This window comes from Macaca fascicularis, chromosome X, assembly GCF_037993035.2.
Source record: "Macaca fascicularis isolate 582-1 chromosome X, T2T-MFA8v1.1".
NCBI classification, from domain to species: domain Eukaryota; kingdom Metazoa; phylum Chordata; class Mammalia; order Primates; family Cercopithecidae; genus Macaca; species Macaca fascicularis.
Window position 1 is genome coordinate 140263898 of NC_088395.1, and position 27423 is coordinate 140291320.

The following is a 27423-nucleotide window of genomic DNA, read 5'->3' on the forward strand; positions in this document are numbered from 1 at the left end:
TCAAAACATGCCCCCTGATTAATGAATGGTACTAATTGTTATTCCTGACTTGAGAACATTAGTCTTTATCCATAATATTTTCTTAAAAAACACACAATCTCATACCTAAAACTCTCTGGCTTAAGGGAGTTTGGATAACCAGTTAGAAAAAAAAAAATAGGAAGAAGAACCTAATGTTATCTGTTACGTGGTGCTACTATTTTGGTAGTCAAGATTGACTCAAAGACTTCCATTTAATTTTGTCCATCAAGCAAAGTGCAAAGGAATGTCCTCCAAATCTAAACATCTGAGATAAAGCAACCATCTGCGACTCTATGCAAAAAAATGAGCTGGGGTTGGGGGGTGTGGAAAGGTCGGGGGCAGGGCTAAAATGTCTTTAAGCACATTTTGTCTAACTTATCTTGTTAAATATTTATACATAAGTGCATAACCTAACAACCTTGGCCAAGCTTGGAAGAGATAATAGATACAGGACAAACAACAGAGCCCCATAAGTATAAAGACAAAGAGAAAAAATACCAAGGAATAGTCCAATTGGAATACAATCTCTAACCTGCAGTCAAAATTGAAACTGGGACAATAAGACCCCACAAGCAAAACAATGTCCCTGAAGTGTGATAACTTCATCAGGGAACAGCAGGTTATAATTTGGTTAGCTTACAAGGTAGGTGTCAGTTCTAACCCACACTAGCGCTGTTTCAAAGGGACTCCCTTATCTTTAGAAAAAAGGAAAGCATTCAATGTAAGAAAAGAGATTTCTAAGAACAAAGATGCAATTTTCATGTATTTAGAGTTATGACAAGGTGAGAGAGAATGTAAACTACATAGCAATGATCTGAGGTACACAAGTCAGGTCATCTAGTCTTTATCTGTATAGAAAGCTTTTTAAATACTCAGTTCTTAGAAAATGGAATGTAAATTCATTGGTGTATTTTTTTTAGAGCTCTTCATTTTCAAACTAAAGAATGGAATTTTACAATATCCCAAGATAAGTAAACCAGGTACCCAAACAAAATACGTGGGCAGAAATGGAAAGCCTGTTTTCTCTCCAGTGAGGACAGACAGAAGCCGAGGAGGCAGAGGAAAACGGAGGAAGAGAGAGGAGAGATGGAAATCAGAAGCTACAGGGAAAGGAAACACAGCTTCAAACTAAAATGTAGAGGAAAATATAAAACATTTCACTCATCTTTTTTTTTAAGAGAGAACAAGAAACACAAAACCATTTAATAAATAAACCATAAAGCACCTTCTGTTCTAAATTATAACCAGTTGAGAGAGGGCGTGAGGGTAGGAGGAAGGGGAAAAGGGAAGATGTGGAGAACAGTCAAACAGACAGATGAAGGAGGGCCCTCAGTAGCTTCAGAGGTATACTGAGCCCCAGGAGGGCTGTGATAAGAACGCACAGAACATCCATTGTTCCCCTTAACTGTGGGTGTTAGAGTAACCTAGGCTACTTCTATGAAATGTTGAGGAGCTTTTCAAGAATCTTACCCATTTTACCTAGAATTATTAGTTGGTAGTAAATTTCATTGCCACTAGGATCTAATTTGAAGATAAAACTGGATATTGTTGGGAAAAGACTCTGAATGACTGAATAAATGCTGGTTCCAACATCTCCTTCAAGCTTCCTAAATGAGGCAACCTTACACTCTCAAAGAACAAAGAAAAAGCAATCTGACAGCTTTTGAAGGCCAAAAAACCCTTCAGGCAACGTTCTTAAATTGACCCAGAGCACTGAAGTTTTAAAGCCAAGAAATGACTTAGGTTTTAGAAATTAACACTTGTATAATACCTTCAGAATACCATGGAGAAAATAAACCTTTATTTCAGAAATAAACTTTGAAGTTTGAAAACAAAGCAGAAAACCTGTTTCTGAAACAGAAAGGACTATGGGAAACACTGAGCGTAGTTCTTCTACAGCTCTTTGAAACTCTTCAACAGTTCCACTCTGACTTCTGGAGATGGCCAAGTAAGATATACCCCAGAATGCCAGCAAAAGAAAAAGTGGGAAACCATTGGTTCCCTATGGGAAGAGCCAAATGATCTCAGGAGATAGCTGCCTCTGGCCACACTAAATTAAGCCAAGACCAAGACTAGACGTTCTACCCATCTAAGGCAGCAAAGGCAGTACTTTCCAACTAGTTACAAATTATTAGCCACTGAGTAGAGATCCTACTGGCTCTCCCTAGCCCATTCAATATCACATTCTCATTCATTGGCTCAGTCTGTTATGCTTAAATAGAGGCCATGCATGCCAAGGCCATAAGAGTGAGAGACATAATAGACAGAGGTAGACTTGCAAGATTTAGTCACTTAATTTGGGTGTGGGATGTGTAAAAGGAGAAATCAAAGACAATTTCAAGGTTTCGAGTTGTGCCAGGCAGAGATACCATCACCAGAAATATAGAACGTTAAGGAGAGGCAGATTTGTGTGGATGGGAAAAGAAGATAATGGACTAATTTTTGGCTCGGCTGAAAATGAAACACTGGCAGGACTTCCAGATGGACATGTCCAGCAGACAACTGGGAAATACTGAACTGAAGAGCAAGGAAGAGGTCAGGTTGAAAAGAGATATGGGAATCATTCAAAGAGCAAAGATAATGAAGTCATGGGAATGGATTTGGGAATAAGCAAAGAGAGAACAGAAAGGGCAAAAGACAAACACTACTGGGACACTTACATCTAAAATGTAGGAGGAAGAGGGCAAACAAGCAAAGATTGAAGTGAGTAGGAAGGGAACCCAGAGTACACAGTGTCACAGAAGTTGATAGAGTATGAGAATTTAAGTCAAATACTTTATATCCAGACTATATCCCTTCCTCTCATATTCCAGTAGGTATTCTGGAAACAGCATGAGCTATGGAGTAAGACAAACCTGGGTGAAAATTCCGGCTCCACCACTTACACAACCTTTGGGAAAGTAAACTTTTCTGAGTCTCAGTTTCTTCATCTGTAAAATGGAGTTGATACCACCTACCTTTCAGGTTTCCTGTGTTGATTAAATGAGAGGTTACATATAAAGTAATTGACATATAGTAGGCACTCAGTAAAGGTTATTTTCCATAATCTTCCCTCATGGTCCTTCTAAACTATTCCACCAACCTGAAAGTGGTGTCAAAAAATCGACTGGAATACAAGGAGTTTCAAGCTTATGTGGAAAGAAACACTGATGAAGGCAATCTCGTAAACAATGGACAAATTAAAGAAACCATTTATGCCAGAGGAACAGAAAATTATACAACCCTCTCCAACCCCCAAACCAAAAAATAATACATCTCCATAGACACTTATGAAAGATCAGCCCAATTACACAAGTATTCCTAGCGTTTACTTGGAACCACATGTTTCAGAGACCAGCCATCAGGGCCAAGTCTGAAACAGAATACAGACTACAGCTCCAAAAGCTACACATTGTTACAGTTTTCATTCTTTACATTGGGAGAGTACTCCCCTGGGGAAGGGACAGAGGAGCCACCATGTTGGAAGCACTAAAGTTGCTAGAACTCAGAAGCTACAGACACTTTATGAGTAGTTGCATTATGTGCACATGAGATATATGAGGACAAGGCTTTCACAAGACAAATGTAATGTGTGATTGTGAAAGACCACCTACTGCTAAGAGTAACAGCTAACAACTGTGAGGGATTTTTTGTTTTGTTTTGTTTTGTTTTTGTTTTTCTTTGTTTTGTGTGTGTGTGTTTTTTCTTTTTTTGAGACAGAGTCTCGCTCTGTCACCCAGGCTGGAGTATGGTGGCGTGATCTCAGCTCACTGCAACTTCTGCCTCCTGGGCTCAGGCAATCCTCCAACCTCAGCCTCCTGAGTCACAGAGACTACAGGTACATGCCACCATGCCTGGGTGATTTTTGTATTTTTTTGTAGAGGTAGGGTTTCACTATGTTGCCCAGGCTGGTCTTGAACTCTTGGGCTCAAGCAGTTCTCCAACCTTAGCCTTCAAAAGCGCTGGGATTACAGGTGTGAGCCACCGTGTCCAGCCTTTCTGTTTAAATAACATGCATAATTATTCATTATTACTATTAAGAATAATAGAAGTCTGACTCTTTGATTCTAATATATTCCTCTACATGGAATGTATGTGTATGCACATGTGCACATGCACGTGTATGTGTTTGGTAGTACATTATTTCATTTGCAGACTCTTGGATCATGACAACATATACTCATACTTTCTCTTAATCAAGAGGGTTCTTGAAGTCTTTGGCAGGTTTTTTTTTTTTTTTTAATCATCAGATGTTGGCAAAATACATTTTAATACATGTCACATGCAAAAGCCTGGAAAATATCATCCACACTCATGACTTCCAACTTAAGCCTATATGCTGATGAGTCCCAACTATGTGCTTCTCCTTAACTCCAGAAGAATATATATACTCTTTCCCAGTGATCTCATCTGTTCCCAAGGCTTCAATTACCATCTATATGCTGATAATTTCCAAGTATACATCTCCATCCCTGATTTCTCCCTCTTTTGTAATCCAAAATGCAACTTGAACTACTTAGCAGACATTTTCTACCTCCATCATCAAAGGACCTTTCAAACTCAATCTGTTTGAAACCAAACTGACTATTTCAGCCCTTAAAAACATGTTCCTCCTATATTTCAAGCACACTCATTTGTTCAACAAATATTTACCAGGCACCTATTATGTGCCACAGCACCACCACCCAGAAAAACCAAAAGTTCTAGATTCTCCCTTCTGTCCTCATATCCAGTCACTAAGTCATGTCTATTCTATTCCCTCTATTCTCTCAAGTTTAGATTTTATTCTCCTATTTATGGTCCCCTGCCCTATCACCTGTGTTACTAAAACTCCCTGCCACTGCTCACTCTCCAGTCATCTTCCAACTGAATAATGTTTCCCTTCTTAAAATGTTTTTAAGGCTCCTCATCATCCTTGGATATAACCCAAACTCCTCATCATTTCCTTTTTTTCTAATTCATCTTCTTCATCTGTGCTCCAAGAAATCCCAACTACTCCAGTCCAACAAATGTGTCATTTTGTCTCTTAACTTTGTACCTTTGTACATGCCTTATATGATAGCCACCTACCCCACCCCCCCGCTTTTTTATTGAGACAAGGTCTCTCTCTGCCACCCAGGCTGGAGTGCAGTGGTATGATGGTAGCTCAATGCAGCCTTGAACTCAGCCCTCTTAAGACAACTAGGCAACTTCCTCCATAGCTCAAGAGCCCTCAGGCCTCCACATGGTGCCCAGCTCAATGGCAGGCCATAGTCATGCTGCCTTGACATCTATGTTTTTCCTTGCCTGGATCCCTTGCTAGGCAGCGAGTTCCTTGCTGGCAGTGATTTTATCTTGTTCATCAGCTCCTAGCTCAGTATCTGGCATAGTATCAGTGCTCAATAAATGTTGGTTGAAGTAAAGAATACATTTTAAACTTTTAAATATTTATGCAGAAATGGCATATAAAGTTCATTGTTAAGTGAGTTCCTATTCTGCAAATTTCCATCTGTTTTCCAAATCAGATAACTGTGGTCCTCAGTGCAATCACTCCATGAAACCTAACCTGGAAACTGCTTCTTGAGTCATATTCTCATTTCTATGGTGCTCAACATGCAAAGCTGCCAGTGCTAGAAGTAGTTCTCCAAAGTGGGCCAAACTCATATTATTGGTGACTGTCACTGCTTAACAAGGATAACATCTGTGTACTTGGGGAAATGATGGAACTTGATTTTAAGAGTGGTACCTCTATGATATCAGTGACGATTAGCTCTGCTACAATTTCAGGCCAATCCAACTGAAAAGGGTTTACTCAATGTCTGAAAGCTATACCCATTAGATCTCCCCCAGCATAAATTAGGCTTAGTCTCTAGATTATTAAAGATCTAGGGATATTATATGTGTGTATGTATGAGTGTACAAATATGTGTGTGTGTGAGTGCTGGAACCAGGCAAGTTGTTGGAAGTCGGAAGTGACAGATACTTTATGAGTGGTTGCCTTGTGTGTACATGAGATAATATGAAAGCAAGGCTTTCATGAGACAAATGTAAGGTATGACTGTGAAAGACCACCTACTGCTTAGAGTAACAATTAACTTTCAAACAGTTTAAGTAACAGAAATATTTATTAATTATTGCTGTCTAAATAACGGAAATCATTCTATACATACATAAAATCTATGAATACAAATATATAAAACATATCCAAACACTACACTTAGGTAAAGCTATAGCTAAAAAATATTTCTTTACTTGTCACCTCCTCTTCAATCTTAAGTTTTAAAAGAGGGGCAACTCGCCAGGAACAAAATTGGCTCACACTTGAAATCCCAGCACTTTGGGAGGCCGAGGCAGGTGGATCATCTGAGGTCAGGAGTTCAAGACCAGTCTGGCCAATGTGGTGAAATGCCATCTTTACTAAAAATACAAAAATTAGCCAGGTGTGGTGGTGGGCACCTGTAATCCCAGCTACTCGGGTAGCTGAGGCAGTAGAATCTCTTGAACCTGGGAGGCAGAGGTTGCAGTGAGCTGAGATTAAGAAGAATATGCAAATAGAATTCTGATTTTTGTTTTCAAATGAACATCATCCCTTTGTTTTTTATCCTTTTTCCTACTTGGGCCTCTATTTGAATATTTGAAAGAACTTCCCATCAACTTTCAATTAGTTTACCTAGGCAACTAATTGAAAGTTTGGCCTAATGCAGACAGAAATTAAGAGAACTCTAATGAGGCCCTTTATCCTACCCAAATGAAATTTCCACGGCTGAAAACCCACTCTGTATTATGTTCTTTTTAAAATTTTATTTATTTATTTATTTATTTATTTATTTATTTATTTGACAGAGTCTTCCTCTATCGCCCAGGCTGGAGTGCAGTGGTATGATCTCAGCTCACTGCAACCTCTGCCTCCCGGGTTCAAGCGATTCTCCTGCCTCAGCCTCCTGAATAGTTGGGATTACAGGTATGTACCATCATGTCCAGCTAATTTTTGTATTTTTTAGTAGAGATGGGGTTTTGCCATGTTGGCCAGGCTGATCTGGAACTCCTGGCCTCAAGCAATCCACCTGCCTTGGCCTACAAAAGTGTTGGGATTACAGGTGTGAGACACCATGGCCAGTCTGGATTATGTCCTTTTAAATGTACATTTATGAAGCTTGATACCTTAGGTAAGAAACACCAAACACTGAGGAAAAACTTACATACATTCAGTGTATGTTTCCATAACTGGCACCAAGTTGCATTATTTTCACAAACCTAAATACCACAGATCTGTAAGGTGAAGATAAACATATGCATTTATATATACATGTATAATATATCTTCAATTTATCTTGAAATTACTTATAATATCCTTATAAACAAGCACAAAATACTTACCTCTTATAAGATTTGACTAGTCTATTTCTTCCAGAGAGTTATAGTATAGCCAAATGAATTAAACTAATATCCTTTATCATTTACCTATAGAAAACAAATGGATTTTTGACCTAAAAAAAAAACTGGTTACTTTTTTAGAAGGCTTAGTATATTGGTAAAAATAAATCAACTACTTAAATATTGGCTTTATGGAAATTTTATGTTTGTAATACATTTCTAACTCCATTCAGTCTATAAATATATATATTTAGTACCTATTATTTGTACCCTGTGCTGTGCTAGACACTGGGATACAAAGATGAATAAGATGTAGCCCCTAACCTCAAGATGATCACAGTCTAGTAGGGAAGACATCATTAGAAACATGAACTTCAAAGTTGCCATAATCGGGGACTTCTAATTTTCCAGTAATAAATTTAGTTGCAAAAGGCAGACAAAAAGGCCATTTAAAATTTTACTCTAAAGTTGTGCTTTCTTCTGGATTTATAAGGAATAAATACATGTTTCACTGTGGAAATTTTGAAAAATACAGAATATTTTCAAAAACATCACTTCTACTGAGACATGTACATTTTTCAGCTTTCAGGTGGCCAGACAGTGGAAGTTTCTTTTATAATAGCTTTTGACTTCTCTTCTTATTGCCACTCCCACTTGTATTTTATCTCCCTTCCTATCAATTATTTATCGATATAAGCCTATTAAGTACGCTTCAAAGAGCTTAGTAGATTTACTAATCTAGCATATAAATACAATTTCAGCTACTAGAAGTAATTAACTGTTCGGAACACTAGCAATGCATTTTGGTCATAACATTGACTTCCTTTTATTCATGAGGAAGAATACAAACCCTCAAATTAGGCTTTGTCCAGCTACGCACAAAAAGAGGGAAAAGTGAAAATGCCTCTCCTAGTAATCAATCTTGATTCATTTTTTTTAATTGCAAACAAGTATTTCTAATAATTAACACTTGGTTAATTGATCTTGAATTGCCCTAATTAGAAGTACAGAACTAAATCTTCTTTACTTTGTATATTCAACAAGATATTCAAGTAAGGCTACAATGTTCCAATGAGCATTCTCACCACCCCCACCCCCATACACATAGCATTTCAAAACACACACTTTCTCTGCTAATATACCCACCTTTACCTTGATTTTTTAACAGCATTCTCCCTGTCATTATGTCTCAGAAGGTAAATTCCCATTACTTTATGCTGTCTCTAAAGCCAGTCTGGGGCCTGTAACTTGGATTCTATTTTCTGACGCTCATTTCCTAATGGAGTGCCAGGGATCCTGTTTCAAGCCAGACAATTTGCTAAATATGGGCAGATGAGTGGGAGATTTTTCTGCCCACACTTTCCATTAGATCCTAGATTACCAAAAACATCTAACCCATTTACAAGATTGGCTAGGACTGAATAGATATTGGCTCCTGGCTCTTGAATTGAGCCTGCACACGAATTCTGATTCCAGGTTACAAAAACCTGTGAGATACTTCAACAGGTCCATGCATGTGTTATATAGCTCAACTCCCAAATATGGTAATATCGACCTTAGCAAGAAAGGTCTAGCTGACATTAAATCAAAGAGGGCTTGATTTAAGAGATGTCCTACAATTTATGTGCTGTAATAATTGTTGATCGTTAATGATACTAAGCCAGTCATAACAATTCTGCTAATTTCAATTTGTTATTTGGGTGCTCAACAATTTAATAAGCCCCGCTGATGGTAAAAGTTGCCAGCTAACTGAGGTAAGCCTGCATCTGTCTCCAGCCAAAATATATGTAGGCTGAAAAGTTTGTCCACATGCCCCAATAATGTATCGTAACAATTTGGGCTTAGACTTTTAAAATATGTAAGATGACATATGGCTTAGGAAAGTATGTGAGAGTTTATAGGGAATACATAATGATCTAGAAACTCTATTTTTGTCAATTATTTACTAAATGCTGTATGGCCTTGTGCTCAACACTGCTCAAATGTAGTGCTTTCCCTTTAAGAGGCTTATAATCTAAAACATACAAATAACCATATGCAGAAAAAAAGCTAGAGATCAGAGTAAAAGGAAGCATTCACAAAAAAATGTACAAATTCAGCATGCCAGAACTTTTCAGTTGAGCAACATGATCCCCAGTGAAATTCTTTCCAAATGATGTATCGTGTGCACAAGTTATAAGTGATTATCTTCAATTTTCTTAGAAATGAGTAATAAGATACCTCTTAAGACCCATGCTTTTGTATATGCATCAAACACTGAAGTTGGCGTGGTCATTGATAGCTGTCATTTAGGGAGAAAACATATTTTCTGTCTTTTCTCATACCAGACAAATCCAGGACTCTTTTATCCCAGATCGGTAATAAGCCGCCTTTTTCTAGGCTACAGTGAACAGCAAACATTGCAACTCTAAAGATGGAAGTAGCAGAATGCTCAAAAATATTGCATCAAAATATTGGATACAACCTACCAGTCTATAAGGAAAAAACACATTGCAAAACTGACACCATCTGTGTCATTTAGCATCCATCAAAATTCTTATGGCTGTATTTCCTAATGCTTCCAAAATGGAATTTGCTCCAAGAATTAAGAAACTCTTTAAGATGGCGGCCCTATTAAGAGACTTCTCCCTATCTCCCACTTCATCTCTTCAGTTCTTTTCCCTTGCCCAGGCTGGCTATTGTGACCATTTCAGCCAATTTCCTGGAGGTATTTTCTAGCCCTTTTCACCCTTTTTAATCCTACAAGTTTCCTGGGAAGCCTGTTTACTTGTATGCTCCCCCACTAGACTGTGAGCTCCTTGACAAAAGGGATTGCGTCTCACTCCTCTCTGCACCCCCAGCACCTATTACAGAGGCTGCCAAGGAGTTGGCAGTGTTAGACTCCTTTCAGCCCAAGGTGCCCCACCAATCATCAGCCATGTCCTCCATCAGATTGATGGCTCCCTCTAAGCACAGCTTGGTATCAGTATCAGGATTCGTGTACTATTCAGACCACATTTGAAAGAATTCTCTAACTGTTCCAAGTTAGCACACAATACAAAGTTTTCTGTATTGTTCAAAGTTTTAACAAATCACCTGGTCACCCAAATGTCTAGTGCAATCTCAGAAGAGAGAAAACCTTTCCATACCTCACTTATTATTCTCTCTCGATATTAGGACCGCTAACTGCTTCAAACTAATTGGGGAACCGCAGCTGGCAACCCAGATACGGAGGCTAGTTCTCACAGTAAAAACAACAACAACAAATACCAAACTCTCTCTTTGTTTCAAGCACGTTGCTTTTTATTTTTATGTTGTTTCATCTATTTCAAGAAACTGCAAGTCAACTTTGGCTGTTCAAGACTGCCTTTTACCCATACAGGCATTTGGCCTTCTGGATTGGTTCTCGCACTTTCCAAGGCCTTCCAAGGCAAGATCCCTCAATCTTTTGGGAGTTGCAACACTACCACGGTTTGTTTGATTTTCTCATTTCCATCAATCCCTTACGCTACCCCCCTCCCCTGACAAAAGTGGTGTATGGCATTCATAAAGTGAATTACACTTGATTTTTGTTTAGAGGAATTTTTTTCTAGACTTCTGTAACATTCCCTTGAGACAATTGGAAACATCATTGTCTGATTACTAGCTCACTTTCCTTGCCTAAAATTGTATCCATTCTTGATTGCGCCTGTGGGTAGGTTAAGCAAAACAAAATAAACATCTAGACTTATGAGCTCATTGGCTTTTTTCTGAATTTTTCTAAATTAAATAAGGGCAAAAGAGCTGTACTGAAAGTCAGTTATATGGATTTTTCTGCCAAATGCTAACTCTGTGCGCCTGGTTTCCATCTGTGGTGCTTTCCAAGTTACAAATCCTTAAAAAAATAAGTGGGGTATGAAGAGATCTATGGATTTTGGGGACATGCTATTTAGAACTGCTATCCTGTGACTTGAACACTCCAAAAGAAATGGGAACATGAGATTTTAAGGCTTTAGATCAGCTTTGTGGAAGTCTAGTGTAGTCCTTCAGCACCAGTGATTTATTTTTTAGGCTGGCTTGTCTCAAATGCCATTTAGTCTCATCCATATCCGCATAAGAAATGTACCTTATTCAGGCTAACCCAATTCTGCTAATGGCCAAAGTTAGCCGTCAATCCCAAATGCTCCCCCTAAGTGAAACAGGACATTCTTGAGGATTTCTCCTTACTGTGACTGAATCTCATTTGATCTGGGACAAAGAAAGCTTTAATGCAGTTAATATAGTACAGCAGGCAAACTGAACGTGGCTTAAAATATGGATGTGGAGGGGGAAAGTCAAGCGGTCATCGTGATGGTTCATAATTATCAAATAATTTTCAGCTCTCTTTCAATTTCCAACCACTGAACGACAGCAGCAAATTATACATTCATTCACTTCAAAATTATGCACTTACCATTGTATTTAGTCTGCCATTATTGTCTCTTCCCTAAAATACTGATGCGTTCTTTCCACACACGAACATTAGGATTTTCACATTTTCCATATCTACAGTGACCATATTTGTCCCACTAAAATTCAGGACACATGGTTTCATGCCAGGGCAGAGTATTAGAAACCTGCACTGCCCCTGGAAAATCCAGGATATATAATGGTAGCTGTATGGGTATCACCATATTTGAAGTTTGGCTTGGCCAGTGCAAGTCAGGACAGTGCCTGCCATGTAGAAGGTGCTCAACAGTGTTTGTGTTTGTTAAATAGAACTGAAGCAGGGAATGTTGGGTTTATATGATGAAAACCCTTGAAAAGTGATTTCTCCTATAGAGTTTGTGAAATAGCAGAGGAAAATGAAAAACCTTTATTACAAATCCCTCTTCTCTATAAGTGTATGGCTATCCCTAGGCCTAAAGGGAGGGAAGGAGCCCAGGCCAAATCTCATACACACAGTGTGTGGGCCCTCCCAATACTTTTATACAGATGCTGCAAAGAGGCAGGCAGCCAGAGAGCTGGGGGAGAGCGAGGGAGGGCGATTGCCTGCAGGAGTGTGTGTGGAGAGGGGGGTTGCTAAATGACTATCTGTGCTTTCCTCTGGCCTTTTTCTTCTTTTGGGCACCATCTTTACCTCCTGGCTTTGAATCAGCCAAATGTGGCCCCAACCCCAACCCTGGACCCATTCGTCTTGTGGGGGCTCAGCCTGTGAGGACCAATTTTTACATTACCAACAAAAGCATGTTCTCTAGCCTTAACAATCTAATTACCATGGCACTTCCAGGGGAGAGAGATTCGCCAGTTGTTTCAGTTCTGTGGAACTGATTCATAGGTTGCCCCTTACAGCTCCTGCACATGCCCACGTGGTACATTATTAACACTTAACAGTGGATGAGGTAGTTCGACCCTCCCTTAGAGCGAAATCCTGCAATGCAATATTTAACATATGCGCAAATGCATTTCAGTCACCAAAAAGGGTGACCAATTACCTTTGCAACTAAACAGCAGGCTCACTCGGCTCTTTTCATCAACCTAAAGAAAAGGCTGAGGGCGCGCTGGCTGCCTAGGTAACCTCCTACCAGTGAACGCTGGCTGGTAGCGCCCACGGGGCGCGCATCCGCATTCACAACTTGGTCCAACCATCGGGCCCGCCTCCATGACTTGTTGAGAGCCACCAGCCAAGTTTTGGCTAGGGCTGCTCCCCGATCCCTCGGAAGCGCGGGACGCGCGCCTCACTGGATGCCTGAGTTGAGAAGAGACCCCGGAGGCCACAAACGTCTCACGGTTACGGAATACAACTGGCCGTTTCTTCTCAGTGCACCCCTGACAAATTAACCTGTTTGAAACCGACTCTTCTTGTCCGCATTGTCAGTGTAGCAACTTGGTCTAATTGGATTCTAAGGCGGGCGTTAGGAGCCCAACCGCTGGACAGTCAATCACGCAGGGCCATTAATATTCATCTGTTGACAGCGGCAGCCCTCCGCTAATGTTAAAATACGTCGTTACGGCACGATCTGATTGTGCAGAACAAAAGGCAGGCGTTCAGAAACTTTCCTCCACCTAAAATCATCTCCCCTTTAGGATCCAGCCTGTCAAGAAGGCAGATGAATTTGGGAGGGGGAGGAGTTAAATTTCTTTGGACTCCGGCTCCCTGGGCCAGCAGCACCGGTTTTAAAGCGATTTCGCTAACCTATATAAGGGATGCTGTTTTGAAGGAAAAGGTTCAGTCCTCCTCATTTTGGGGACCCTCTTATTCAAAAGTTTGCCTCGGTGTGTCTTCACCCGCCACTGCAAATTCAGAAATCTGTCCTCAACTTTGCTTGCACTTGGGCCCAGGCTTAGGAAACCCAGGCTGGGTAAAGGAGGGCATGGGGGGCACGCTGGGGAAGGGACGGCTGGAGCTGTGGTCCAGCTAAGGCTGAAATTCTGACACGTATGTGCGAGCAAGGATGGCAAATTCCCGAGGCACCAGCTCGGCTGCGGGGCGCCAGTTCGCAAAGACCCGGGAAAATAGCTCCCACCTTCTCGCCCTTCCAAAAAAACAGGCGCTCACGAGAGGGCGATCCCCACGGTTCCTCCCGCTCACACCTTCCCTGACAGCAGCGTGAGACTGGGGTATGTGGGCTCCGTCCACACACACCCTCTCTCCCTCCCTCAGTAGATCCAGCCAGGCCCCAGGCACACCGACCACTCCCAAGTGCCCAGCTGCAGGGCGCACGACTACAGCCCGGCGGGGCCACCACGCGCCCCTTGCTCCCCGCTGAGTGCGGGGAACGCTCAAGGGACCCCTCCTCACCTGGCACGGGAGTTTCGGGCACCCACTTGAGTCCGGGCTGCAGTCTCTGGAAGAAGGAGCGGACTTGGTGACAGGTGGCGTCCGGCGGCGGCGGCGGGGGCTGCGCCTGTCCGGGGAAGTCCAAGCTGAGCAGCATCGCCACCACCAAGCACGCGGTGCGCACGGTCCCGGCCATCCTGCTTCGCAGGGAGCTAGGAGAGCGCAGGAGAGTGGCAGCCGGAGCGAGAGCAGTCCCAGGACTCGGCAAGCCTGGCAGTGGCCCTGTGGAGCAAGAGACGTGCTGCTACCCAGCCGCTGCAAAAGTTTCCTCGCAGCTACCTGGGCGCTGGGCGAGGGCGGGAACCGCTTGGCGGCGCGGGGCAGGGCGGGGCTGACTGGGGTGGGGCGGAGCGAGGAGAGACGGGGCGGGGCGAGGCGAGCCGCGCGGCCAGGGGGCGGCGGCGGTTGTGCAGCCGGTAGCCTGCGGGGTGCGGGGGCGCGGCGTGGAGGGCGGCGGGGGCCACTAGGGCACCGCGTGCGGGGACCGGGCGGAGACAGTGCGAGAGGAGGGTGCGGAGCGCGCGCGGTGGCTCCCGGCAGCCGAGCCAAGCTGCCCGTTCGCCGCCGCTCTACACAGGGCGCTCTGGCATAACTACTGCAGAGGGGCTGCAGGCTCGAGCGCGCTGATTGGCTTCCCAGCAGCCGTCCCCTCTGACTGGCTCTGGGAGAAGTTCCCCAGCCTCACTCCTCCTTCCCGCCGCTCATTGGCCTACAGCCTGGAGGGCTTTTCCCTTTAGGATTTTTGCCTCCTTTTCATCCTTCCTGGGGGCAGGTGGGGGTCCCTGGCTTAAGTGCCCCTCCGCTTCGCCACAGGCCTTCTTTCAGCCTGTGCCAGCTCTTTCCTGGCCACCAGAGCCACACAAGGTATTCCTTCACACAAAATCCACCTCCTCATTCTACTCTCTGAGGAGCTTCCCGCGAACAGTTTTCCTAACGCAGCTCTGACCAGGTTCTCAAAGCCAACCCGCAAATAGTCACGTTCAGGGACAGCCAGGGACCACTGGGCTTTTCACAGCTTGCCTCACCTTTGAATACTGTATCTTAAAAGTCTGAAAGCCCCTGTGGCTTGCTAGATTTGATTCAATAGAGCCACACAAAGTCAGAGAAAGCACCTGATTCTGGGGCGTTAAAAGAAAATCTACTGCACGAGAGTCCCAGGTGGCCCTTCAAGAGGCAAAGCCTAATTAGTTACAACGAAATAACCAGGGGCTTAAAGCTAGCCTAACTCATTAGAAAATCATTACACAGCAAATTTATTGAGCCAAAGCTAGCCTATTTCATAGATGGAGTAGAAGGCTATTTGAAAGATCTTCTACACCCAAATCCCACCTCTCCTGCTTAGATTTCACCATTAGAAATCCAGTTCTTTGAGAATCAAATATCTCGCCGAGGAGGAATACATTTTGGTCATTACCTATATGCTGGTAAGGAGGGATCTTTAGCATGGATTCTTTTCATGATCCTCCACACCCTACTCCACTAGAGAACTCAATAAGTATTTGTATGATGAAATTACTTAACACCTCTGCATGAATTAGTTTGTCATCTGAGGTTTTGTTTCCGACCTAGGTGAAAGTAGGTTTTGAGGGATAACCTCAGCACCAGGAAATTGTCTGGGGTGTGCAAGGTCAGGGGAGAGGAGGTTGTGTTCCAGGACCCATGGGCTGAGAAGGGAGACAAAGAGAGAGGAAGGTCACGGTGGAAGTTCATTTATCCATTTATTCATTCGGTAACAAATATTTGAACTCCTACTGTGTTCCAGGCACTGTAGATTACAAACAGACAATGAGGATACAAAGATTAACCAACCCGTGGTACCTGACCTCAAAGAACTGCAAACTAATGGGGAAAACAACCAAGTCGAATGTTAACCCACTGTGTGAATGCTAAGATAAGAAAGTTCTAAGGGTTACTAAGAGGGGGAATCGGAGAAAGCGTGCCGGAGATGATGACCTAAACTCAGACCAGTAGGAGTTTAGGTGAGACAAGCAGATGGGGAGAAGGGTGCTGAGGCAAAGAAAGCAGTGTAAACAAAGACACTGAGGGGAGAGGGCTTGGCATGGCCCATTTGGAAGGTGGGAGGTGCAAGTAATGATTTCATGTTGGGGAGTTGGAAGAGCTAAGGTGAGAGAGGTAAGCGAGGGCCAGATTATGCAGTCTTGAAGCCATGTGGAGGAGCCTGGGGAACCACTTAAGGAAATTTTCAGCACGGTGGGGGAGGGGGGCGCCATGATCACATTTGCCTGATTAAAAGATCTCTCCAGCAGCACTGTGGAGAATGGCTTGGAGAAGAAAAAAGATTGGAAGCAAGGAGACCAGTTCAGAGGCTGTGAAAATAATTCAGACAAGAAATGATAAAGTCCTGTAGCAGAGAAGATTTGGAAATGGAAAAAAATTACTGGAGATATTTAGCATATAGCGTTAAAAGGGTATAATGACCTAGTGGATATGGGGGATGGGAGAGAAGGAGTCAAGGACGGAGGGCCCATTCACTCTTTTTTCAACAAACATTTGAGTGCGGCCAATGTATCTGGCATTCTTCTCCTACTTCATAATTTTGCCTGGGGCTAGGCCTGCGCCTGCATTGAACATTTGACAAATGACATATCCACTTTAAAAGAAACACCAATTAAGAGTCATAATTTGGCTGGTGAGTTTGATATGTTCCACCTGTGGAGCCCTGTGACCAAAGGGCAGATTGGAAGGCAAGCATTGATTGAATTTCATGACCTTGCAGAGGAAGACATGACCTCCCATAAATTCATGATCTTCCAGAGCTCATGCAACTAACTACAAAGGCAACAGTTGTTTTCAACTACTGGGTATTGAGTACCTGGAAAAAGGGGAATGTGACTTATTTTTAATACATGCCTTTATATTTAATATACTTTATATGAGCTAGGTCAGTGCTTTCCAAAGTGAAGTGTGTGAATCCCTGGGTTAACTGAAGTGGACCAATGAAGTTTTTGCTTTTCATTTTAATAAATATTTATTTTAATGGTGGATTAGAAAAAATATATGTAACTAGTACATCCAACCCATGATTTTGTTAGGACAAAACTAAGTAGCTGGTGCCATGATACATTTATTTCAATAAAAATGTGAACTGGTTTGAAGAAAAATATTTAATTGTAATGGGAATATGAAGATATAACAAAATGTGTGGGGTGATATGTGAATGACTAGGCTTTGGGCTGTCATAGGCAAGCTGGCCCTGAGGTTTTGGAAAATATTTCTTTGGCCTAAAAGCTTCTGCTGCCCCTCCAAGTGGCTACTTCAGAGCTTTTAGCCAACCTAAGGTAAGAGTTAATAAAACTTGCTAGGTTTAAGGAGTGGTTCCATTTTTATAAGTGCCTCTCAAAGACTTTCTAACCTTCTACTCCCTAAGCGATGACTCTAATAGCAGAATTTCAGGCACTGAAACTGACATGGAGGAAAGCTTGCAGGAAAGCTATGAGCAGCTGTCCACCCTGCCTACCCAGTAACTTGGAATTTTACTGATGAAAATCCAGTTCCTTAACCAAAGCATACAATCTGTTACATCACATACTATATACTGCCCAAATGGGCGACTGTGAATTAAGACTGGGTTGTCTTTTCCTCTTTTACATAAACAACTGTCTTATCTTTCAAGGTTCCCTTCCTTGTGTTAGAAGTAAGGCCAGTGATTCATCCTTACTCTTCAGCTAGTAGAGACAAAGAGAAACAATCAGTCTAGAAACACAAAAGGATGTGCTGATTGAGCCAGTGTTCACTTTTGACAATTCATGATCCTGTGCTTTCAGGCCCAGTTGGAAGCATTTAGATAACATCGTTGGGCCCCATCTTTCTCTTTGGACCCCAGAGGAAGGCTACCTAGCACAGCAGGCCCAGAAGAACTTTTCTTCACCTTTCGCTCCTAGTCTCCAGTTTGAAAGAATTCGAGAATTCCCAGCTGTAGCCAGCAGCTATTATCTTGCTGTAGCTGGGAGGAGAGTCTGGTTCCATGGCTCCAAAAGCAGCATAAATCAAGTTTTCTGGGAGAGGGTTAAGAAAGGGTGTTCAACAGCTGCCGCCATGGGAGGAGCTCATACACAGCCGTGCACGCGGCCACACACGCACACATTGTTTGTCTTGGGCCCAGTTTCCTTTGCCCCCCAGGTGATGTTCTCCTTTCCCCATATCCCTCAGGTACACAGTATCTTCTGCCCTGAACTCCACTCTCAAAACCTGCTTTCAGAAAAGAAACTTTAAAACTCATCCGTTTACAGTGTATATGGTTGATAGGTTATAATGGGGCTGCCCACCCAGGGGTACAAGTATTTTAACAGGATCAAAGTTTTAAACCAAAGGAACAGAGCTCTAAAAACAGTGGAATTCCAGGCATCCGCCAGTGGGAAGGGAGTGTTTAAACTGAGGGGCAATGAGGCCTTTTTTGGTGCACCTGAAATCACATCATGTAGACAGTTGCTTATATGTTAGACTGGTGCTGCTCACAGTCAACACCTCCCTGGCCACACCTCTGCACTCTATGGCACACAGCCACTTTGTCTCCCCTTCTCTTGCAGTGTATGACTCCTTTGTGGGGCAGAGGGGAGGGGAGGCGCCAGGCACACTGATCCCAATGCTCCCAAATGTATAAGCTATGATCAGAGAATGAATTATGGTCCTTTGGGAAAGAGTGTTCATTCATCCATCCCAGCCAGCAGGCCAGTGCAATGTAAATGGTAACTTTGTAAGTTGAAAGACTTAGAGCCATTTTGAAAATTGCATAATAATCCCAAGCAGAATTTGGCTCCATGTGTATGGAAAATTAATAGACCCTGCTGAGATGCTTGCATTGTGAGTTGTGGATGGATAGCCTCTCCTCAGACCAGGGACTATGCTTTGCCCTCACTAAATCCACAAAATATACTGAGCTTCTTGTAAGTCAGAGTCCAAGTCTTGAAAAAAACTACTGAAAATTTTATTTGTACCATCATGTTGATTACCACAAATAAAAAATTATTCTATTCTGTGTTTATTTGTATAAGGGATATTGACCTAGATTTCTAACATATTTCTTCATATCCCAGTCCATTGATTTTCTTTTTGATTGGGCAGATGCACTGTATGTAAATCTAACATTTTGTGTCTCTTGCATAGGATATTTGGTTTTCTATAAAAATTTAAGGGGTTTTAGTTTGGTGATTGAGAGCACAGTAGCTTTAAATCCAAATGCTGGTGATGCCTGAGGCATGGCTTTATGTGCCACATGGCAATTCACACATACTTTGTTTTGCTTTGAATCATTTTGGACCAAAAAACACAGTGGTTCAGGTAATGTAATATATCTGTTTTGATGTACGATGTGTAGAACCTCTAATAATTTCACTAAGATTTTTTCTGGGTCTTTATGCTCTGGAGCCTGGGTCCCCAGTAAGCCAACTGGCATTCAACAGTTGACATCTCACGTGTTTGCTTCCATTAAGGTCCTTTCCTCTCACCAGAGCTCCATGAATTTCAAGCAACTTATCATGGGAAATCAACAGCCACCATCACAGATAACAACTCATATTTTTGATAACTTCTCCCTTCCCCTTCTCAAACCCTATCCACACTCCTAAGTCTTGTGGAATTTCAAAAGTAGCATATCATAAGAAAACCCCATCCCCAGCACCACCTGTAACTCTATAGTCACCATAAAGATTATCCCTTAGGAACTGTGTGTTTTGTTTTGTTTTGTTTTGTTTTGTTTGTTTGTTTTGAGACAGAGTCTCGCTTTGTCGCCCAGGCTGGAGTGCAGTAGCACGATCTCGGCTCACTGCCACCTCCACCTCCCAGGTTCAAGTGATTCTCCTGCCACAGCCTCTTGAATAGCTGGGATTACAGGTGCACACCGCCACGCCTGGCAAATTTTTGTATTTTTAGTAGAGATGGGTTTCACCATGTTGGTCAGGCTGGTCTCGAACTCCTGACCTTATGATCCGCCCACCTCAGCCTCCCAGAGTGCTGGAATTACAGGCGTGAGCCACTGCGCCTGGCAAGAACTGTGTTCTTGAGAGGCAGTATGGTTGAGACCTGCAGTTAAAGGAGAGGGAGAGAGCAGGTCCAAGCCATTCCATACCCTACCAACCAGGCCCAGGGGCTGCCTGACTTGCGGTACCAACATTGGGGTGACCACTACACTTGCCAAATTGTGCAGCAAATGTATGTTTTCCTATGTATCTCACAATAACTTGAGAGCTTTAAAAGAGTAGGGATTCATATGCTTCTTTTCTGTACTCCCTGTAGTACAGTGCTACTCAGAGTGCAGTCCGTGTACCTGTGCTGGTCAGTGCCCTGTTTCCTACCAGTCTGTGAATCTGTTACTGCTACCAAGTAAACATTTAGAAACTTTTTTTTTTTTTTTTTTGAGACAGGGTCTTGCCCAGACTGTACTGGAGTGGTATGATCCTAGCTTGCTGCAGCCTTGACCTCCTGAACTCAAGCTATCCTTCCACCTCAGCACCCTTCCCAAACTAGCTGGGACCACAGACACGTACCACCATGCCTGGCTAATTTTTTTTTTATTTTGTGCAGAGATGAGGGTCTCACAATGTTGCCCAGGCTGATCTCGAACTCCTGAACTCAAGGGATCCTTCCACCTCAGCCTCCCAAATTTCTGAGATTACAGGCATGAACTACTGCACCTGGCCCCTAGAAACTTTTATAGCATTTTTATATTGCTGCCACTTGTAAGCACATGAAGAGTTGGTCACACTGTTGAGTCAAATAATTGTTTTAAAATGGCCTTATATTTTGTATTTCTTTTTCAGTTTTTCCAGTAAATCATTTTCATGATGTTTTCCCAAAGTATTTGTCCATGTCAGAAAATAAAAATAATATAAAATAAGCTGATTTTACTACAGATGGTTTGAGAAGCATCGCCCTAGTATATGCACAGTACTTTGGTCCATAGTAGTCCCTTAGTAAATGTTTTTCAGTGAAGCCCTGTGATGCTTTTCTTTACAAAAATAAGTCCACACATCCCGATTCATGGAGAGTTCCTATTAAGATCATAACATATAAAAACTTTCTAATAATAAGTGACTTATTTAAAGATAAATTTCTAGCTAAAATATTCCTGCTATAAAAATTATCACATAAGAATGCTTTTCTTCTTCAGCTCACTTTTATTCAAGAAACACTCAGAAGAGAGTAAATGTGGCTTACATGAGGTTGTGCATCTCAGAAGATCTTAGTATAAATTACAAACAGAGGTTGAACTCCATAACCTTTGTATTTTATTTTATCAATTATTTCCTTCCTAATTTATATCATGTTTTCTGTTGTAAATGAAAGAGATACCAGCCTGAGTACCAAAACATATCTTTTTAAGAGCAAGATGATAAGATCCAGAGGGAAGTACTGCTTCCTTGGAATGCCTTCATCTCATTCATCCTTACAACATGTCAGAAGCATAGCAAGTCTCCCCTGCCGTAAATAAATTGCATGTCATTACTCAGAAGATTTACGCTCTCTTGGATGTCTCCAGTTCTTCCCTAACTCCTGTTAAACGTATGGTTAATACCATATGTTTTGTTAGCAGTTTTTTGTCTGGTATTGTTTTGAAGTTAGCAGTTGTTTCATGTGGGAGTATCCCATCTTCCCAAGTAGATTGGAATAATGAAAAGAACGGCAGACCAGCAGTCAAAGAGCTCATTTCTAGTTCTTGTTTTGCCACTCTGAGCATTGCGACTCTAAATCAGTAACTTAACATTTCTGAACTACAGCCTCCTTAACTATAAATTGAGAACGGTGGACTACATGCTTTCTAAAATTCCTTCTACCTTTGACCATCTGTGTTTCTATGTTAGTGAATTCCTTGAGGGAAGGAATCTTCCATTTCTGTATATAGCCTCCAGAACCTTGCCTAGAATGCAGTAGGCCCCCAGTACACATTGTTGAAGACATGACAAAATGTATTCCTCATGACACAGACCCCAGTAATGGCTCCATAGGAGATGCTCAAGAAATATTAGTTGTTGATCAGTGCTCTTCTTAATCAAAGTACCGTATAATAACATTAAAAATTTAATTTTTCTCCTGGTTGGGCGTGGTGGCTCATGCCTGTAATCCCAGCACTTTGGGAGGCTGAGGCGGGTGGATTACTTGAGGTCAGGAGTTCGAGACCAACCTGGCCAACATGGTGAAGTCCTGTATCTACAAAAATACAAAAATTATCTGGGCATGGTGGCGTGTGCCTGTAATCCCAGCTACTTAGGAGGCTTAGGCCCAAGAATCGCTTGAACCCAAGAGGAGGAGGTTGCAGTGAGCCAAGATCATGCCACTGCACTCCAGCCTGGGCGACAGAACAAGACATCTCAAAATAAATAAATAAATAAATAAATAAATAAATAAATAAATTTTCTCCTAATAAGCAAGATAGTAATTTTGTTGTGAGCAGTTTTGCAAGAGTGGAGATATAAACAGACATACCTCTATCATATTTTGTTTATCTCTAGAAATCTAAGTCAAATACTTTTAAAATTAATTCATTAACATTTTTAAATAACCAAGGCTTTGATATTGATTTTTTAAGATTATAAAATACTAAAGGTAAGATACTATATTTATCTAAATCTCACTGTATGAGGGGTCTAATTGATTATTTTATTGTTTGGAAATGATTATAGTAATGTTTTAGGAAGATTTATTATTAACTTTTTCCTATTGGAAAACCTGTGTCAATCCCTTCTATGGAAAGCCTTCCGAAATGTATTGCCTATTTCTCTGCCTTAGTAAACAAAGCATACATATGAAATCTAATATAACCTATCCTTGATGCTCTGTTTTATCATATTCAATTTTTGTGCAATGTTGTAAATATACAAAAATGGTGAGACAATGAGCTGAGTCTGTATTGGGCCTACTATACATCATGAAATTTGATTTTTAAAAAATAACAACAAATCCTCTGAAATGAGTTTTCTCTTCCTCTTTAATGTATGATTCAGCATATACAGATTCATGCTCTCCTGCATTAATCTGCTTTTTAAAAACTGTAATTCTGGAATCAAAGGCCAAAGTAGCCCTTCCTAGGTCGTTCCTTTGGTTTAACCTCAGTTAAACAGCAATCATTTTCAATAACAGCTATTTCAACTCACTCTCCAGTTGACTTGCTTTAACTTATGTTGCAACACAGTGATCACAAGAGCCAGCACAGTGTTGTGGAATGGACATAAGTTCCACAGTCAGATAGTCCTGGGTCCAAATTCCAACTCTATTACTTACCAGCTAGATAACCTTGGGCAAGCAGCCTTATCGGTCTAAGCCTTCACTTAGAAAATGAGGATTAAAAACTTAACCTTCAAAAAGACCACAAGTATTAGTGAGGATGTGGAAATTGGAAACCTTGCATACTGTTGGTGGGAATATAAAATGGTGCAGCTGCTATGGAAAACAGTATGGAGGCTCTTCAAAAAATTAAAAATGGAACTGTCATATGATCCAGCAATCCCACTTCTGGGTATTCATTAAAAGAATTGAAATCGGGATCCTAAACAGATACTAACACCCCCCTGTTCATTGCTGCAGTTCTTCGCAATAGCCAACATGTGAAAACAACCTAAATGACAATGGACAGATGAATAAAGACAATGTGACAGAAAACCAAATACCTCATGTTCTCACTTGTAAGTGGGAGCTAAATGATGAGAACACACGGACACAGAGGGGAACAACACACACTGGGGCCTATTGGAGGATGAAAGATGGGAGGGGGGAGAGGATCAGGAAAAATAACTAATGGATACTAGGCTTCATACCTACAGGATGAAATCATCTGTACAACAACCCCCCATGGCACACGTTTACCTATGTAACAAACCTGCACATCCTGCACATGTAACCCTGAAGTTATGATAGAAGTTGTAAAAAAAAAGACAATGAGGTATATACATGCAATGGAATACTATTTGGCCTTCAAAAGGAAAGAAATCTTGCCATTTGTGACAACATGGATGAACCTGGAGGACATTATGCTAAGTGAAAAAAGCCAGGCACAGAAGGACAAATACTGCACAATTCCACTTATATAAAGTATCTAAAATGGTCAAATACATAGATACATAGAGTAGAATAGTGTTTACCAAGGACTGGGGGTAAGAAAGAATAGGACATAAAGTATCAGTCAAGCAAGATGAATAGGCTCTAGAAATCTGCTGTACAACATTGTACCCATAGTCAACAATAGTGTATAATATGCTTAAATTTTGTTAAGAGGCGGGATCTCATGTTAAGTGTTCTTACCACAATTTTTTTAAACTTAATCTTGGTCAATGAATGGATGGATATATATATATATCCATGTGATAATACACATATATTACAATGCATTGTACAGCTTCTCTGTATGCTAAGAAAAATACAACTTTGCAACATCTTTGAGGGAACTAGAGATCATATAGGTAAAGTGTCTGGCACATTGCAGGTATTCACATTATTGTGTGAACCTTAAGGCTACTTCTTTTAAAGGCCGTCAAAGCCAGGTTTGGTTTTTGTTTGTTTTAACAAACATTATTTACTTGTTTCTTTCTTTGTCATTTATTACTAACATTTATTCAGCAGTCACTGTGTTCTAAGCACTGGTGATACAGTGATGAGGGCAAAATTCTCCTCCTCATGGTCCTTAGCCAAGTTTGATTTTAACCTCCAGAGTGATCAGACATGACTGAGATCTTGAGGTTTTAGTTGTGAGTTCATTGCCAGGTTTGCCACAATGCCAGCTTTTGGGAGTTCCAGATTACCAAAGGTTTGCAGAGTTGTAAGTCTGAAGGCAGGCATACGCCCTCAAAGGGTCTCCTTTAACTTCACACTCTTGACTCCTGCTTAGTCTTCCTCCAGCTTCTCCTTAAAACAGGTCCATGTGGAGATTACGGGAGCTAAGCAGTGTTCAGTGATGGCCTGGGTCCAGCAAGAGACCTGCCACGGGCCCAGGAATTCTCAGACACCAATTTGCCTTTCCATTTCCCAGGGCTTAACCTCTGTCATTTGGCCTCCCCAATTACAATTACATTTCCAGACTTTTTTTTTTCTTTTGGCCTTACCCTCAATTCCCAGATCTTAGTAATGGCTCATATTTCCTGGACGTAACTACAGGAGCTCAAATTCACCTCTGAAAAAACGTTTTCAAACTTGAGCTTACAGCCAGATCTACCCCAGTTTTCAACTTTACCATCAAACTCATATATTCATACCTTTTCTAATTTATCACCTTACGGAAATATCATGCCATATTTACTTTCTTTTCTTCTGCTTGGTACTAGGTAATGAAGTGACTCTTCTTCAGAGGCAAAAGGCTAATGATTTCCCAGTAAAAAGAAACAATGTCAGTCTCTCAGCTAATACTCTATGGCGTGGAGGGAAAACAATTATCTCGCATATGGAAGGGAAAGTTCATCTTCCTTGGTGTAACTTCTCCTATGGCAAAGAGGTCATTTAGTCACATGCAAGCAGCTAGACAAGATGATAATATAAAGCAGATATATTATCTGTGTGCTTCTAAACCATCTGGGGTTTATCAAATGCCCTACACCACTCAAGGATGAGTCAGTTAAAGAGAAACATCAAAGAATGAAGGATGGAATCACCTACTGTTCTTCTGTGTATTTTCACCCAAAAAAAGGTTTAGTTCTCATTAAGATAAAAAGATCAGAATATCGTTCTATGAGCAGTTCAGTTTTGTTTTGTTTTGTTTTTGTTTGTTTGTTTGTTTTTTGAGACAGAGTTTGCTCTTGTTGCCCAGGTCAGAGTGCAATGGCGTGACCTCAGTTCACTGCAACCTCCACCTCCTGGATTCAAGCGATTCTCCTGCCTCAGCCTCCTGAGTGGCTGGGATTGCTGGGATTACAGGCACCTGCCACCATGCCCAGCAATATTTTTAAATTTTTTTTATGTTTTGTTTTGTTTTGTTTTGTTTTTAGCAGAGACCAGGTTTCACCATGTTGGTCAGGCTGGTTTCGAACTCTGACCTCAAGTGATCCGACCACCTCGGACTCCAAAAGTTCTAGGATTACAGGTGTGAGCCACCTCACCCAGCCTATGAGCAGTATTGTATTCACACCTGAAGCAGCCATAATTCTAAAATCCAGAGATCTCTATTTCTCACCCTAGTTTTGCTGCAAATAGAATGCATTATACTGATGCACTTTAACATATTCATAGTATCCCTAACTCTAAAAAAATCAAGCCTGCCAAGTGTCCTTATCCCTATATTAATATTATTGATTCTCAAATCTTAGGCAGTATATCTACTCATACCATTTTTTCCTTAGAATTTGATCTTTTGGTGTGTTTCAATTCAGCAAACAGGGATTACAGTAATGATTACACATAGTCAAATTTGGGGACCTGATAACAAACCTCTTAATCTGAGAAGGAAGAACCAAATTTCCAGGACTACCTAATAATCCCAGTTAAATTGTCTCCTTTCAGAACCTCTTGTATTTGTTTAAAACTTCCTATTTCTCACAGAGGACTTCCTCATACCTTATCAGATTGTTCTTTCCAACAGCCCTATCAGATAGACCAGGCAAGCAAGTATTATTACCCCCATAATATTGATGGGAAAGCCTCTGAGATTGAGAGAGATGAAGTGATGATCCCAAGGTCGCATAGCAGGTCAGCAATGAAGACAGGACCATGCCCCAAGTCTAAAAGAAAAGAAAAAATCCCAACAAGCCATGTGGCAGTGCTTTAAAACGTAAATGTCATAGGCAAAAACTTTGAATGTTATCCAGATGTCTATGGAAGGCTCATGGGAATCAATACTCACCTTAAAAAGCCAGGCAGGAAAAATGACACGTTATGAAAAACATGCCAATTTGAGATTTACTGGATGAGAGAGAAAAGTTGAGAACAATATAAACAGGCCAAACTTCGGAATATTTCTTGTGCTCTTCTCTTCACTGCAAACAGTGACCTTTGCACAGATAGAAAAGGTACAATGTGGGCAGCAGAAAAATGAGTTTGTGTCATACGGTTCATTCAGAATTTGTGAAAATAAAAGTGGAAGACATTTTCAAGATCACCCTTACAGTTCAATTTTAAATGTTCAGGGAATCTTTTCTTGCTCACAAGTGAAAAACCTGAGGATAAGTCATTTAAGGAAAGTCTGTCTCTGTTCTACTTTCATCATGATATCAGTAAGGTAAATGAAGAAATCAAAATGTAAGTCTGAAAGAAGTAGCCTTTGAAAGCATCTGAATTGCACTTCCTCAGGCCAGTGGAATTTGACAGCTAATTATGAGAACTATAGATAGTACAAAACTCTGAATTTCTCAAAATGTACC

General features: G+C 41.4%; 1 protein-coding gene across 1 annotated transcript in view; it reads right to left on the bottom strand.

Moving 5' to 3' along the window:
- GPC3 (glypican 3) overlaps positions 1-14412 on the bottom strand; it is a 454243-nt gene extending 439831 nt beyond the window's left edge. Inside the window, exon 1 of the mRNA XM_005594608.4 lies at positions 14093-14412. Coding sequence (XP_005594665.1) covers positions 14093-14267 — 175 coding nt within the window. The 5' untranslated portion in view covers positions 14268-14412. The remainder of the gene's footprint in view (positions 1-14092) is intronic.
- Positions 14413-27423: the final 13011 nt, after the last annotated feature.